Genomic DNA, 12,817 nt, shown 5'->3' on the forward strand with positions numbered 1-12,817 from the left:
GACTCTAGTTGATTGTTTAATCACATATTCATATGGAGTACTGGAGGATGTCATTGTTAGAGTAGATGGAAAACTATATTTCATGTATTTTGCTGAAGGTTTGTGTTTGGGTGAAAAATCACGAACCCAACTAATGTGGGCGTCGATATTGTTTTGCCACTCGAACAACCTTTGAGTTTGGATGTCGATTTCGAATGTAGGTTTGAGTTTGGATGCCCATCTCTATTTAAAAAAATGTTATTGAGATGTGAACAGTCTAACATCTGGGTATAATCTAAAATAGTCATTTGTGACCTGTTCAAATTTAATCCCGTCAAAATTGTTTAAACATTTGGGAAAAAATGAGGATTGAAGTACACAGTAATTTGGTTTGAGTGGTTATTTTACACCAAAACAGTTGTCCACTCCTGCCTGACCCATTCCATAACACCTCTAAAAGATATCTTCATTACCTCAATATTACATCTAGTTTTGATCTCCGTTTTTTATTATAAGTTATTTTGATTTATCCATATATATTAAAAAAATAATAAATTTAATAATTGAAAGGAGAAAGAATAATAAATATTTAAGAATATAAAAAATATATTATTTATTTATTAAAATTGTAAGACGACTTATATTATGGTATAAATTATTTTTTCAAAACGACTTATTATAATAAAATAAAGAAGGAGTACTAATTGTCTTAGTTTTGATCATTTTATTTGTTCTTGACAATTTAAAATGTTTAAAATTAATATAAAAGGGGTTTGTTAAGAAGAGTCTCACATCGAACAATATATGGCCTAAACATGTCCTTATAAGTGGGGGTCAATCTTCACCCTACAAACCGGTTTTGTAATGATGAGTTAGGGCCAACCACATTTCTTAACATGGTATCAAGAGCCTCGTTTAAGATCCGGTGGGCCACCTTCTATGGTTTCTGCTATCGGGCCACCCACCGCTTATAAGTGGGGGCAATGCTCACCCTATAAACCGATTTTGTAATGATGAGTTAGGCTGAATCTCATTTTTTAACAGAATCTTTTCATACGGTGTTTCACGAGAGAACATGTAGAAATCATGGACTGTATGATCCAATTATAACGTTTTTTTTAACCTTGAAATAACATTTTGATTACCTTTATTAAACAGAAATAAGGGTTCTATAAAGTCGAGAAAAATCATACTCCCAACAATAATAATAATAATAATAATAATAATAATAATAATAATAATAATAATAATAATAATAATAATAATAATAATAATAATAATAATAATAATAATAATAATTTAATATAGATGATACAGTCCGACGAGAATGCTCATATTTGGCTTTGGGTCTTGATATCAATTATCAAGTGCATCAGAGGTAGATATGTTAAAAAATTAAATACAGATAAATTACTCTTTCTTTGACCTAATCATTAGTCTTACAGTCATAATTATTCAACGTGACTTTATAGAATTTGAAGAAAATTTGAAGGAAGTATGAAGCAAACATAGACATTTTGATAGAGATAATAGTACACACTCACACTCACACATACTTTTATGATATGGGGTCACTAAGATATTGTCCAAAGCTGAGCTCATAAATGGATGATTATCACTGGGATCATAAGTTCTTTGTTTTTTTTAACTACTTCTGTGTTAATTAATTGATGTTTATTTTTCTTACAAAAATCCTATAACTTATCTAGAATCTAGAAAACTCTCCTACTTCAACTAAAGTAAGAATTTCACAAATGAAAAGTTGAAAAGATGGGTTTTGGCCAAAGCTAGCAAAAAAAAAAATACAAACAACTATCTTTTTTTTTCTTTTGGTTTTATTAATCACTCTCTTTAGTAATTACTTAGTAGCTAAGATTTGTTGGCCAGCTAGAACTCACTTGCATGCATGTGAATTACCAAAAGAATGGCATGTAAATAAAGATTATCAAAAAGAAAACTAAACTTTGTACATAACAAAGAGAAGGAAAGAGAGACTTTTAGTTCTACAAATTGCATAGCATTATAATGCTATTGGCCTTTTTTTTTTTTTAGCAAACTCCAAAATTTCAACTTTTTAAATTAAAAAGAAGAATAAAAAAAACATGGAAGACCCACCATACGAACAAATAAACATCCTTAAAGAGTTTGTTGCAATTACAAATTTACAGGTTTACGCTATGTAATTGCAAATTTACACATTTATTTCATCAGTAGATCGATGATCGTTCGATTAAGATCAAACGATAAGAAAAAAAAAAATTTTAATTTCTTTAAATTCTAAAAAACTACATTTAAAATTTACAATATCCGACGCAGAAAATCCAAATTCAAATCTTGATTTTATTAACTAGTAGTTAACTTCAAATTTCTTAGCACATAATACAAATATCAAACCTCCACTTCCCCTTACTATTAGTAGCACTAATCAACAAGCAACAACACTAGGAAGTAATACACAACATCAACATCATCATCATCCACTTTGAAATTCATGTCACATAATAGAGCAATATCCACCTTCATATTCATCATGATCATGATGATAACCATAGTTATTAATCGGATCAGACGGCGGAGGAGGAGGCGGAGGAACTCTGGAGTAATTAGTATGCATAGGCATGATAGGAGCCCCAACATAATAACCAGAAGTACTATTAACAGGATAGGATGTGTTATAGCTTAGCCCATAAGGTGGTGGTGCATGAGCAATAGGAGGGTGTGAATAGTACATATGTGGTGGATATGGGTTATTATAACCATAACCATAACCATGCTGTTGTTGAAGTACTGGAGGGACAATAATTTCCTTGGGAGTATCAACTTTTTCTGTACTAATAATCACTTTTTCTCCTCCATCATTATTATTAAGAGGAGCAGAAGTTACAGCACCACTTTTATTCTTCTTTTTCTTTTTCTTCTTCTTTTTAGCACCCCCTTCACTTTTATTATCACCCCCACCATCACCACCATCATTATGATTTGAATCTTCTTCACCACCATCATCACCACCATCATCATCTATACAATCTTCATGACTAGTTTCACTTTCACCAACTGGTTCAGTACTATTCTTTTGATCTTCCTTGATCTCTTCCTTTGATTTTGTTGAAGGTTTTTTATCTTTCTTCTCTGGTGGTTTTTGTGGCAAAAGTTCCACTGATTTTCCTGATCTTGAAAGCTTTTTGATGAGAGTTTCAGCTTCAACGTTGCCTGTAACTGTAACCTTGTGCTGCATAGAATCAACTTCTGTCGTGTAAACCCCTGTCACAAACATGTATAGTATGATTAATAATGTTTCATTGAAATTTATATAAAAAATAAAAATATACATAACTCTTCTATATATAGAAATACTGTATAAAAAATTATCATGAAAACAAACACATGCATTATTGCATATATGATATAAGATACCATCATGTTTATAAAAAAAAAAATATATGATGTATACATAAATATACCTTCAATTCCTTGAAGAATTTTCTTGATTCTTTTTGTGCAGCCATCGCAGTGGATCAAGACTTTCAAAACCCACGTCTGTAATATATAATAACTAATTACTACTAATTATAGTGAAGCTGATATAACAGAGAAAATTAAAAGTTGTGTTTGATTATGATTACCTGATACTTGAGACTCGATTCTGATGGAGGAGGAAGTTGTGGATGATGATCAGGTGGTGGTAGTTTGGGTGCAGCCATTTGAAATGAAGTTTGGTTGGTACGTAGCTTAGTGGAGTGTAAATTAAGGGATGGAGAAAGTTTGTATAAGTGGGTGAGGGTTGGTTTTGCAATGCTTTTAAAGAGGGTGAGAAACACATGTGTCAATGTTTTTTTTTTTTTTAGTTTATGTTTTTTTATTTTAGTATTACAAATTCTTCCACTAGTGAGATATCTGAGAGGGTCACCCGAGGTCTTGGATCGGTAAAACAAGTTTCCTATGAAGAGTGTCACCCATCATCTTACCAACATGTTATTTGTAAGGATAACTTAGGTCAGACTTTAATATAATATCAAAGTCTATCGACCATCGTTACCCATTATTTCTTGACATAATGGTCTTAAATTTATGATTTGGTTTTTTCACAAGACAAATAATATGATAAATTATCTCATAATTTCAATTAAATATTAGTAAATTTTAGTTTCTTATCATATTCTTAATATTAGTATAATTTTATATGAAGAAGATAGTAATTATAAATTATAGGGTCATGCTAACGAGTGCCTCAGGGGCACTGGTTAAGCATTTCTTATAAAGAAATTATTCTATATGCAATTTATTAAATACATACAATATTCCTTAAAAAAATTAATTATTTATGTCTTCAATGCATTAAATACATATATTTTAAGAAAAAACTTATTTTTTTACTTTATTAAACAATGTTCAACTTTCCTTTTTAATTTCTTAACCAGTGCCCCAGGGGCACTCGTTAGCATTACCCTAAAAAAATTGGTTGTGATCATCAAAGCACTCTTTTAGTGTTGGATGCCACATCCCTTTTAACAAGTATATCCCACAAAAGCAATCACCATTATACTTTAATATACTTATGACATTTAAATCATCAAGTCACGTGATTCAATCACGTGATTTCAAAGAGAGAATATTCAGTAACGATTAAAATAAAAATAAAAAGTACATCCAAAAAGAAGAGGCTTTCAGCTTTCAAGTGTACATATCTGCTACTTTTATCTTTATCTTTTTTACTTCAAGACTGATATGATTTTTTAGTGACCAATATCATCCAATACAACTCAAAATTAAGTTCACATCATGGCAATGGCTTGATTAACAAGTAAGCCAATTGATCCTTTGTTGAGACATGTATTTATTTATACTGTTGAATTGGGTGTAAAGGATAATGAATTAATCATGCATGCACCTACTTGCTTTAAGTGCAAATCTCTTGTTTTCAATTTTAGTCTTTGTATACACACATGTAATAATAATAATCTTCCAAGATATTGAAGCCAGTCACCAAATTGTACAGCTTCTTCATAGCACACTAAATGTATGCATGCATGTCATACACCTAATCTTTAGAAATAAAAAATGAAAGCAAATTGCATAAAATACAATAGTGGTGTCTCAAAAAATTAATTTAATAATAAAACATGGATTATGACTGAAGTGTAGGAGTTGCACTTCAAATCATCAATCATTAGAAAAAGAATATTAGATGTTACTGAGTCTATTGGCAAATAGTAACATTCAACATTAAAACAAAAACATCCATATCAATATAGCACGATATGATAATGGACAATAGGCCATCTTCCACTTAATGTAAGCCAATGGTTTGACAGGTCTATGGACAAATTCCCTGTTATTACCATTATCAATATTCCATATCTCGTCTTTTGGAGTACACTAACAGTAATAGTATGCAATAAATCCTATAATAAACAAGTAAATTCTAATATCATCTTGAAACTCGGGTTGTAGTATGGTATCTATTTGATCGGAACTTAGAAAGAGATACAGTGTGAAGCACTTCATAAATCACAAAATAGGCAAGTGGCTATGACCTGTTGTTGTTGAATGCCTTTGCGCATAGAACAACACCAGAGGAAAGTGAAGCAAGAATGATCGAGACCCCCTGCCTAGAACGCCAAAATTGACACCATGTCAAGGGTCCCGTGACCCGGACCAAAACCTTCTGAAATTGTTCATTCAAATCGTCTAGTGAGCCGGTGTTGTCTATTACTATATCAGCTTTACTCTTTTTATCTTCCAGTGGCATCTGAGCATTAATCCTATTCCGACCATCCTCCTCGTTAGACTTGTCTCTTGCCAAGAGTCTCTGAATCTGTGTTTCAGGATCAACCCACACGACAATAATGGGCGTCGTGAACTTGTCCATCTTGGCCTCAAATAACAAAGGGACATCAAGAACAATGACCCTGTAACCTTTCAACCACAGCTTCGCGACTTCCCAAAAGATCCCCGACGATATATAAGGAGCCAACAATCTAAAGCAACCATCACAACCAGAACTTCGATGTAAATAGAATAAAATAAAATAAAATATTATTCACGCAACATAAATTTAGAATACCGATTGAGAAATTGACGCTTATCGGGATCCGCAAAAACGATTTGACCAAGTTTGGGTCTGTTAACTTCCCCATTGTCTAGTAGAATTTCCTCCCCAAACGCCTCGACGACCTTTTTCCATCCACCACTCCCTTTCTTCAAAACCTCCTGGTAATTTAAATCCCAATAACCGCAGAACTTGTAAGGAGTTTGCCACATTAAAAGAAAACCTAACAAGTAAAATAAAGCACGGAAAAAGAAACATACACGAGCAACTACATCAGCATCGACAACAGGAATGTCATGAGACTTGAATAGATTGGAAACAGTGCTCTTGCCACTTGCTATTCCACCGGTCAGTCCAACGATCCTCATTCCTCCTATCGATCACTGCACCCTTCCAGCTTGTCAGCTATATTCTGAGCTTTCTTTCCTTTGCCCTGGTCAAGCAGTAACGGTCAGGAAAACGCTAAATATTTGGAACATATTATAGGTACAAACATAAATAACTCAAATAATTATCCAAATGTAAGCATTTTGTACATAAATTTCTAATATTACAAACTACAACACAGCGAGCATGAGATACAGATGTAAAAACACAGATCAAATATGTTTGTTCATCAATAAAGGTACAACACCTATAGCAGTGAACATCTTCAACTCTACCAGTTCCAAAACAAGCTATCAGCAAGATAACTATTCTCAAAAGCAAAACCGTTATCATATTTAATGGCGCCAAGCTAAAATATTACTGTCGCATAACATTTTCTGGGCCAAGGAAAGAAATAATCATAAACAACGTATTAAGATCGTGGGAATTCTTAAAATAACACTAGATAGGGTGGTTATACTGGTGGCTTCCCAAACTAAATAATACATGGGTTCTGATAAGAAAACAGAGAATGAACTAGAAAATAACACACAGATTGTTGAAGAGGGGGAATTTTATTAATGGAATGGAAAATGCTTCAGTAAGGAATTACAATCCCTAAACTGCGAAGAGCTAAGCTCCTACAGAGAGAGCATCTCTCTGCCTAACAAACTCAATACAAAATATCGCAATACCCTCTCTCTATGATCTCTCCCCTTACATAGTTGTGTACTCCTCACAATCAGTTAGTTGCAACTATTGCCAGCTCATCTTTCCTTTTACTTAGCTTACCTCTCCATTCATACATTCTCCACACCTTGGGCTGATTAGCAGTTCCCTCATCTGATAGGAACCAGAAAGTAGAAATAAATAGAATAAGAGTAGCAAAACCATAATATGAGGGAAAGAGCTTTTATTGATTATAATTTGAGGGTGATTACAGAAAAGGGGAAGAATCCCTAATTTCCTGACCAGAGCTAGGCTCCTATAGGATGCTAATGCTCCCTATTCCTTCTAGTTTCTCAGTTTCACCAAGATGCCTCCTCAATCCCCATTGCCACTGCTTATAAAAGGAAACTGTTACAGCCTATTGCTCTCCCACAGCCATCTCAAGAGTTATCCATAATAACTCACTAAATGGAAATGGTTATAGTCTGTTGCTCTCCCCACAGCCATCCCAAGAGTTATTCATTACTCCCTCTTTTGCCCCTTCTAGAATAAACTTGCCATACTTTAGGCCCACATGATCCATGATGGATCAATTGTTCAATTGGGACAGCCTCGGCTGTACGGCTCCTATCAATACTCCCTTCTGAAACTATAGCCTTTTCCTCCCCCTGTGATTGTACTACGCGTGTTGCCAGCACTATTTCAGGTTCAAACAGTTCAGTGCTGTCTCCTTCCAAGTTATCTGGTAATTCCTCCTCTTCATGATAATCTCCAATTGCCTTCTTCAACAAAGATACGTGAAAAACCGGGTGGACCTTGGAACCCACTGGAAGCTTCAATTTATATGCCACAGCTCCCAATCTTTCTATAACGGGATAAGGACCGTAATACCGGGCTGCTAATTTGGCGTTGATACGCGACACCACCAACTGCTGCCGGTGCGCATGCAGCTTAACAAAAATCCAGGTCTAGAAGTTGGATCCTCTTGCAATGCTTCAATAATCCTCCTTAGATGCTGATCTAGGTGTACCTCCTCTAATAAATGTTGTTTGTCATTCCATATAGGGTAAGAAACTACACTATTCAGCTCAGCGCCTTCATTCACTCTGGATAAGGCACCAGCACCTCGGTTTAATCTCCCAGGTTTGTAAACAATTTCAAAATCATAGCCAAGTAACTTCGCAGCCCAGTTTTGCTGCTCCACAGTTACAATCTTTTGCTGTAGCAATTGTTTAAGGCGTTTTTGATCTGTTGATACCACAAAACGTCTACCAAGCAAATACGGCCTCCAATGTTGGATGGCTAACACAACTGCCATGAGCTCTTTTTCATAGGCTGATTTTCTACCGCTCCAAAAACTCATCGTTTGCTTAGTCTAATTTACGATAGTGTCACCTAAAGTTTTGAGCCACTCTATTCCCAACACTACGTCCAAATCTCCTAATTCAAACAAGAATGCTTCCATGGGGAATTTGAAATCACCAATTTCTATCTGTGCCTGCTTACATTTCCCTCGTGTGGTTGTTTGAAATCCATCCCCTATTTTAATGGTCATGTTTGGGGTATCCTCTACTGCCCAACCCATTTTATGTGTTAATTTTTGGGAAATGAAATTGTGGGTGGCTCCACTGTCTACCAAGATTAACACCAATACCCCCTGGATTTTACCTTGAAATTTTATTGTTTGAGGCTTGTCTCTAGGATTTGTTATGAGGTTGTTCAAACACAGCACACTCATTTCTCCATCAACCTCTTCTTCGGTCTCATCTACTTCGACCGCCAGTAGGTTCCCCTCCACATCTTCTTTTTCTTCTTCTTCAACCATCAAAACTCTAAGTTGTTTATCTGGGCATTGATGCATAGGATGAAAAGGACCTCCACATTTAAAACACAAGCTATCCATTGAGAAGCTCATCCCCAACCTGTTGTTTACAAAGTCACTTCTAATATATATGGGGATGACGTCAAAAATGGTTAACGATTGGAAAGTGCGGCCTAAAGTAACCAAAAAATCCGCACAATTTTTTTTTTACAAAGTAAGCATCTATTCCTAAGCTTTCAAGGAACCAAAGAACGCAATGCTAGCTCGGGTGTGAGTTGGTTTGGATGGCAATGACATCAATATAATTCGACTCAGCGTTACATAATCATCCAGCTATCTTACAAGTTTATGTTACATAATCATCCAGCTATCTTACAAGTTTATGTTACATAATCATCCAGCTATCTAACAAGTTTATATTCTTGTGATAGTGATGTCTTTTGGCATGCTCACAATAAGTCACAAAAACATATATTTAAAAGATTATCATCTTAATATTTTTCTAAAAATACTAACAAGTGACCTTGAATATTGGTTAAACAATCAAAAGATAAGTATATGAGAAAATACAATATTTAGTATTAATTTAACATTTGTAGACTCAGTTTGAAGCAATGTGATTCAAATGTAACAGAGTGAAAACACATGCGAAGCATTTTAAAATAACACACATGCATATTTGTTTCCTTTGCCTCCATGCATTAGTAGGAAGTTCTCACTAGCACAGAATTTAATGAAAATAAATCTATAATTATTAGTAAAGCTGGTCAACATACAAATAGTAAATCCTAACTTGCTGGTGCTACAAATATAATTAGAGAGCTGCAGCAACTAACAGCTATGGTAGTACATTTCATCAAGAGCTAACACTACAAGAGTTATCCAAACGAATATTCTTTTAGAATTTAGATTTTAAACTATAGACTTGAACACTAGTGCAGCAGCTACTTTGAAGTGTCCATGGTTCTTTGCCTCTTACACATGCAAGAAGGCTGTTAAGATTAAAAAGGGCTGGTTGTGAATTGTTTAATTGGTTTTACAGTGGCAAGTATTGCAAATATTAGTACGAATTGTGCAAAGCATTGGTCTAGTTTTATAGATTGTTCAGTTTCTTATAGGCTATAGCATAATATCATATTAATATGTATTCAAACTAGATGATAGAGTTGTTTACCAAGAGCTCAATGCATTGATCATAGAGAAATAAAAGTACAATTTTTCAAAATAAGCTGTTGAGGCATGACATGTCATTTGTACTAAATCATAAACATGTCTGATTTCCTCCATTTTCATTCAAAAATAACATGTTTCCTTGTTATATAATCAAATTTATAACATGTATAAAGCTGTTGAGGCATTTTCACAAACAGCTTGTGAGTGCATATATTAAGCAATATTATAAACAAAGGGTGACCCATGTGAATTCAATTAAGATGAAAAAGAATCCATTTATAATTCTATTAATTCATTCCTATAACATGAAGATTTATATCATTTGAATTCAAATGAGATAAAAAATGAAAGTTGATTTTAGAAAAACTAGAGATTAAAGAGAAATGGAGAGAGAAGAGTACTTTGTTTTGCAATGGGGAAAATTTGACGGCGGCACGGTTGACGGTGGCGGTGGCTGTGAAGCTGTGCGGAATTGAAAAAAATGGAGTCTCCAAGCTACAGTAAATTGAAGTCTTGTTGGGTTTTGGGTAGGGGTGGACAACCGGTCGGACCGGTTCGGTTTCGGGTCCAAAACCTTCAACCGGACCAACCCACGGTTGAGGAATACATGTCCAATTTCGTCCGTTTTGGTAGTCGGTTTTTTTGGGTTCGGATTTTCTCGGATTCGGTTTGGTAACTCGGTTTAATCGGTGTTGTCTTAACTTGGAAATATCTCAACTCTCAGACAGTCAGACCCAATTTCTTGCTTACAGATTTAAGAAAACCAAAAAGGAATAACAAGGTTTTGAACTAATTCCAAACAGCAAAGTTATAAGAAACTCAAAACACTGTTAGAAGAGATCTAACTTTAAGATTAGTTTTGTTTCTGTGATATAGTCTCTAGAAATTTTCTACATAAATTCTTGCAATCTGGGTTACATGGTGTGTGTGGGGTTGTGCGGCGGTGGCTAAATCTCAAGAAGAAGATAGAAGTGAGGTGGTGTCTTGTATGGGGTTGGGCCTAGTTAACTAATTTATTGATTTCAATCCAGTCTATTACTCCAAAACTAGACTCCAAAACTAATAATAAAAGAAATAGTGAATGTGCCGGTCGGATTCGGTTTTGCATGGGCTCAAATCAACCATCCACTACCGTCCATTCAAACCCATGTAAATCCAGAAATGGGTAAACCGCTAACCCGAATAACCGGTTAAACCGAACCGTGCACACACGGGCCATGTGGGTCGGCCGGTTTGGGCTGGTTTTTTAAATTCTGTCCAGCCCTAGTTTTGGGAATAAAAGAAGACCCCTCAATGGGGCAAAAAAAACATTTTGTAAAGGGTCTAATTGAGGCTCAATATATTAGGGCTTTAATGGGTCAAATTATTAAGGCTTTTAGTTATAGGGCTTATTTGACAGCTCTAGCTGCGTCTAATAACCCCTGTTTCAGGAACTCTTGAACCTGTTTTTCGATCTCTTTTCGTGGTGGTGTGGGTAACAGTAGGGCATAACACTCACTGGCCCTTTTCCCTCTTTTAGGCAAATAGTAGTGTGTTCCTTCCTTCTGTCCGTGTTAGTGTCGGCGTCCGAAAACGACTCTGACACTTGTGATTACTTTTTATTTATTCATTTTTCCAAATTATTATTGGTGTCTACACTTGAGTGTCGGTGTCGTGTTTCCTACTTCCGTGCTTCATAGATATAACTATTCAAAGATCAATCCATCAATGTAAAACCATATTAAAAATAAGAGACATGTAGACTAGTGATACAAGCCATACGACAAATCATCAACAACAAAAAAATGCAGCGAGATTTAGAAAACGAAATGAATATAAGCAAAAACTGCAAAGGCGTACCAGGGAAGCGGAATTGAGAAGGAGAAGAAGATGATATCGCAATTTGGGAATGATTTAAGGATTTGGAGTAGGTAGGGATTTTGAAATGTTCCATCAATCAAGTGTTGAAATTCTAACAAATAGCCAAACGCGGTCAGTGATAAACAACAAGCGCATCTGGTGTAGTGGTATCATAGTACCCTCCCACGGTACTGACCAGGGTTCGATTCCCTGGATGCGCAATTTCTTTTTACGCAGTTTCACAAATTGTGAAATTAAAATAAATAACTATTTTGTAACAAATAGAAAAATAGAATAAAAACTCAATAAGATAACCAAATATTATTTATTATGTACATTAAATAATCATTCTTGCATACTTTTAAGTTTTTTTTTATAATCATTCTTGCATGCTTTTAAGATAATTTTTTTCTATTAAAAATTCTTATACATTTACCTATTCAATTAAAAAAAGTTCACTCCATTGTTTAAATAATAATAAAAAAAATCAGATTATAATTTCTATAGCTCAGAAATACCACAATTCAAACATAATTTTTTCTTAAATAAAATTTAAAGTTGGTGTGTTCAGAAGAACTTTAATTAAATATATCATTCAAGAATTTTTATTAAAATATGGGTCTTGCTAACCAATATTCTTAGAGCACTCTTTAAATATACTAAATAAAAAAATATTAATTATCAAAATTAATATTTCAATATCCAATATATTGAATACACGTATTTTTTAAAAAAATTATCACTTTAATCTTTTAAAGAGTGCTTTAAGAACACCCGTTAATATTTCTCTTAAAATATCATTAACATAGTTGACATGTGTTTCTCTTATTTATTCATTATTTAATTAATTGATTATTAGTCATATTTTGTTTTGTGTAGAGATAAACATAAAAATAACTAGCTTTTATAGTTGAAAATGA

General features: G+C 34.1%; 2 protein-coding genes and 1 non-coding gene across 4 annotated transcripts; 1 reads left to right on the plus strand and 2 right to left on the minus strand.

Annotated features, from left to right (window-relative positions):
* Positions 1 to 2,299: 2,299 nt before the first annotated feature.
* LOC131612988 (heavy metal-associated isoprenylated plant protein 36-like) lies at positions 2,300 to 3,762 on the minus strand. The gene is made up of 3 exons (XM_058884717.1): positions 3,603 to 3,762; positions 3,441 to 3,516; positions 2,300 to 3,240 (listed from the first exon to the last, which is right to left on the minus strand). Exons 1-3 carry the CDS (start codon positions 3,678 to 3,680, stop codon positions 2,474 to 2,476), a joined length of 921 nt encoding a protein of 306 aa, XP_058740700.1. The 5' UTR covers positions 3,681 to 3,762; the 3' UTR covers positions 2,300 to 2,473.
* A 1,417-nt stretch (positions 3,763 to 5,179) lies between these two features.
* On the minus strand, positions 5,180 to 12,004 carry LOC131610842 (dephospho-CoA kinase). Of its 2 annotated transcripts, none has more exons than XM_058882894.1 (4): positions 11,898 to 12,004; positions 6,289 to 6,461; positions 6,044 to 6,189; positions 5,180 to 5,957 (listed from the first exon to the last, which is right to left on the minus strand). In XM_058882894.1, exons 2-4 carry the CDS (start codon positions 6,394 to 6,396, stop codon positions 5,507 to 5,509), a joined length of 705 nt encoding a protein of 234 aa, XP_058738877.1. In that variant the 5' UTR covers positions 6,397 to 6,461; positions 11,898 to 12,004; the 3' UTR covers positions 5,180 to 5,506. The 2 variants fall into 2 exon arrangements, with proteins under 2 accessions (XP_058738877.1, XP_058738876.1); XM_058882893.1 differs by lacking the exon at positions 11,898 to 12,004 and adding an exon at positions 10,460 to 11,759.
* A 43-nt stretch (positions 12,005 to 12,047) lies between these two features.
* On the plus strand, positions 12,048 to 12,118 carry TRNAG-CCC (transfer RNA glycine (anticodon CCC)). The gene has a single exon. It is a non-coding gene; the product is annotated as a tRNA-Gly (tRNA).
* The last annotated feature ends 699 nt before the right edge of the window (positions 12,119 to 12,817 follow it).

Source organism: Vicia villosa, linkage group LG6 (genome assembly GCF_029867415.1).
Source record: "Vicia villosa cultivar HV-30 ecotype Madison, WI linkage group LG6, Vvil1.0, whole genome shotgun sequence".
In the NCBI taxonomy this organism is placed as follows: domain Eukaryota; kingdom Viridiplantae; phylum Streptophyta; class Magnoliopsida; order Fabales; family Fabaceae; genus Vicia; species Vicia villosa.

Excerpts from the sequence above, each read along its gene's own strand:
- LOC131612988 (XM_058884717.1), bottom strand. The coding sequence starts at position 3,680 with ATGGCTGCACCCAAACTACCACCACCTGATCATCATCCACAACTTCCT. Across the intron at positions 3,517-3,602 it reads AATCGAGTCTCAAGTATCAG|ACGTGGGTTTTGAAAGTCTT; the intron begins GTAATCATAATC and ends TATATATTACAG. Across the intron at positions 3,241-3,440 it reads AATTCTTCAAGGAATTGAAG|GGGTTTACACGACAGAAGTT; the intron begins GTATATTTATGT and ends TGTTTGTGACAG.
- LOC131610842 (XM_058882894.1), bottom strand. The coding sequence starts at position 6,396 with ATGAGGATCGTTGGACTGACCGGTGGAATAGCAAGTGGCAAGAGCACT. Across the intron at positions 6,190-6,288 it reads ATGCTGATGTAGTTGCTCGT|GAGGTTTTGAAGAAAGGGAG; the intron begins GTATGTTTCTTT and ends TTAAATTACCAG. Across the intron at positions 5,958-6,043 it reads AAGCGTCAATTTCTCAATCG|ATTGTTGGCTCCTTATATAT; the intron begins GTATTCTAAATT and ends TGGTTGCTTTAG.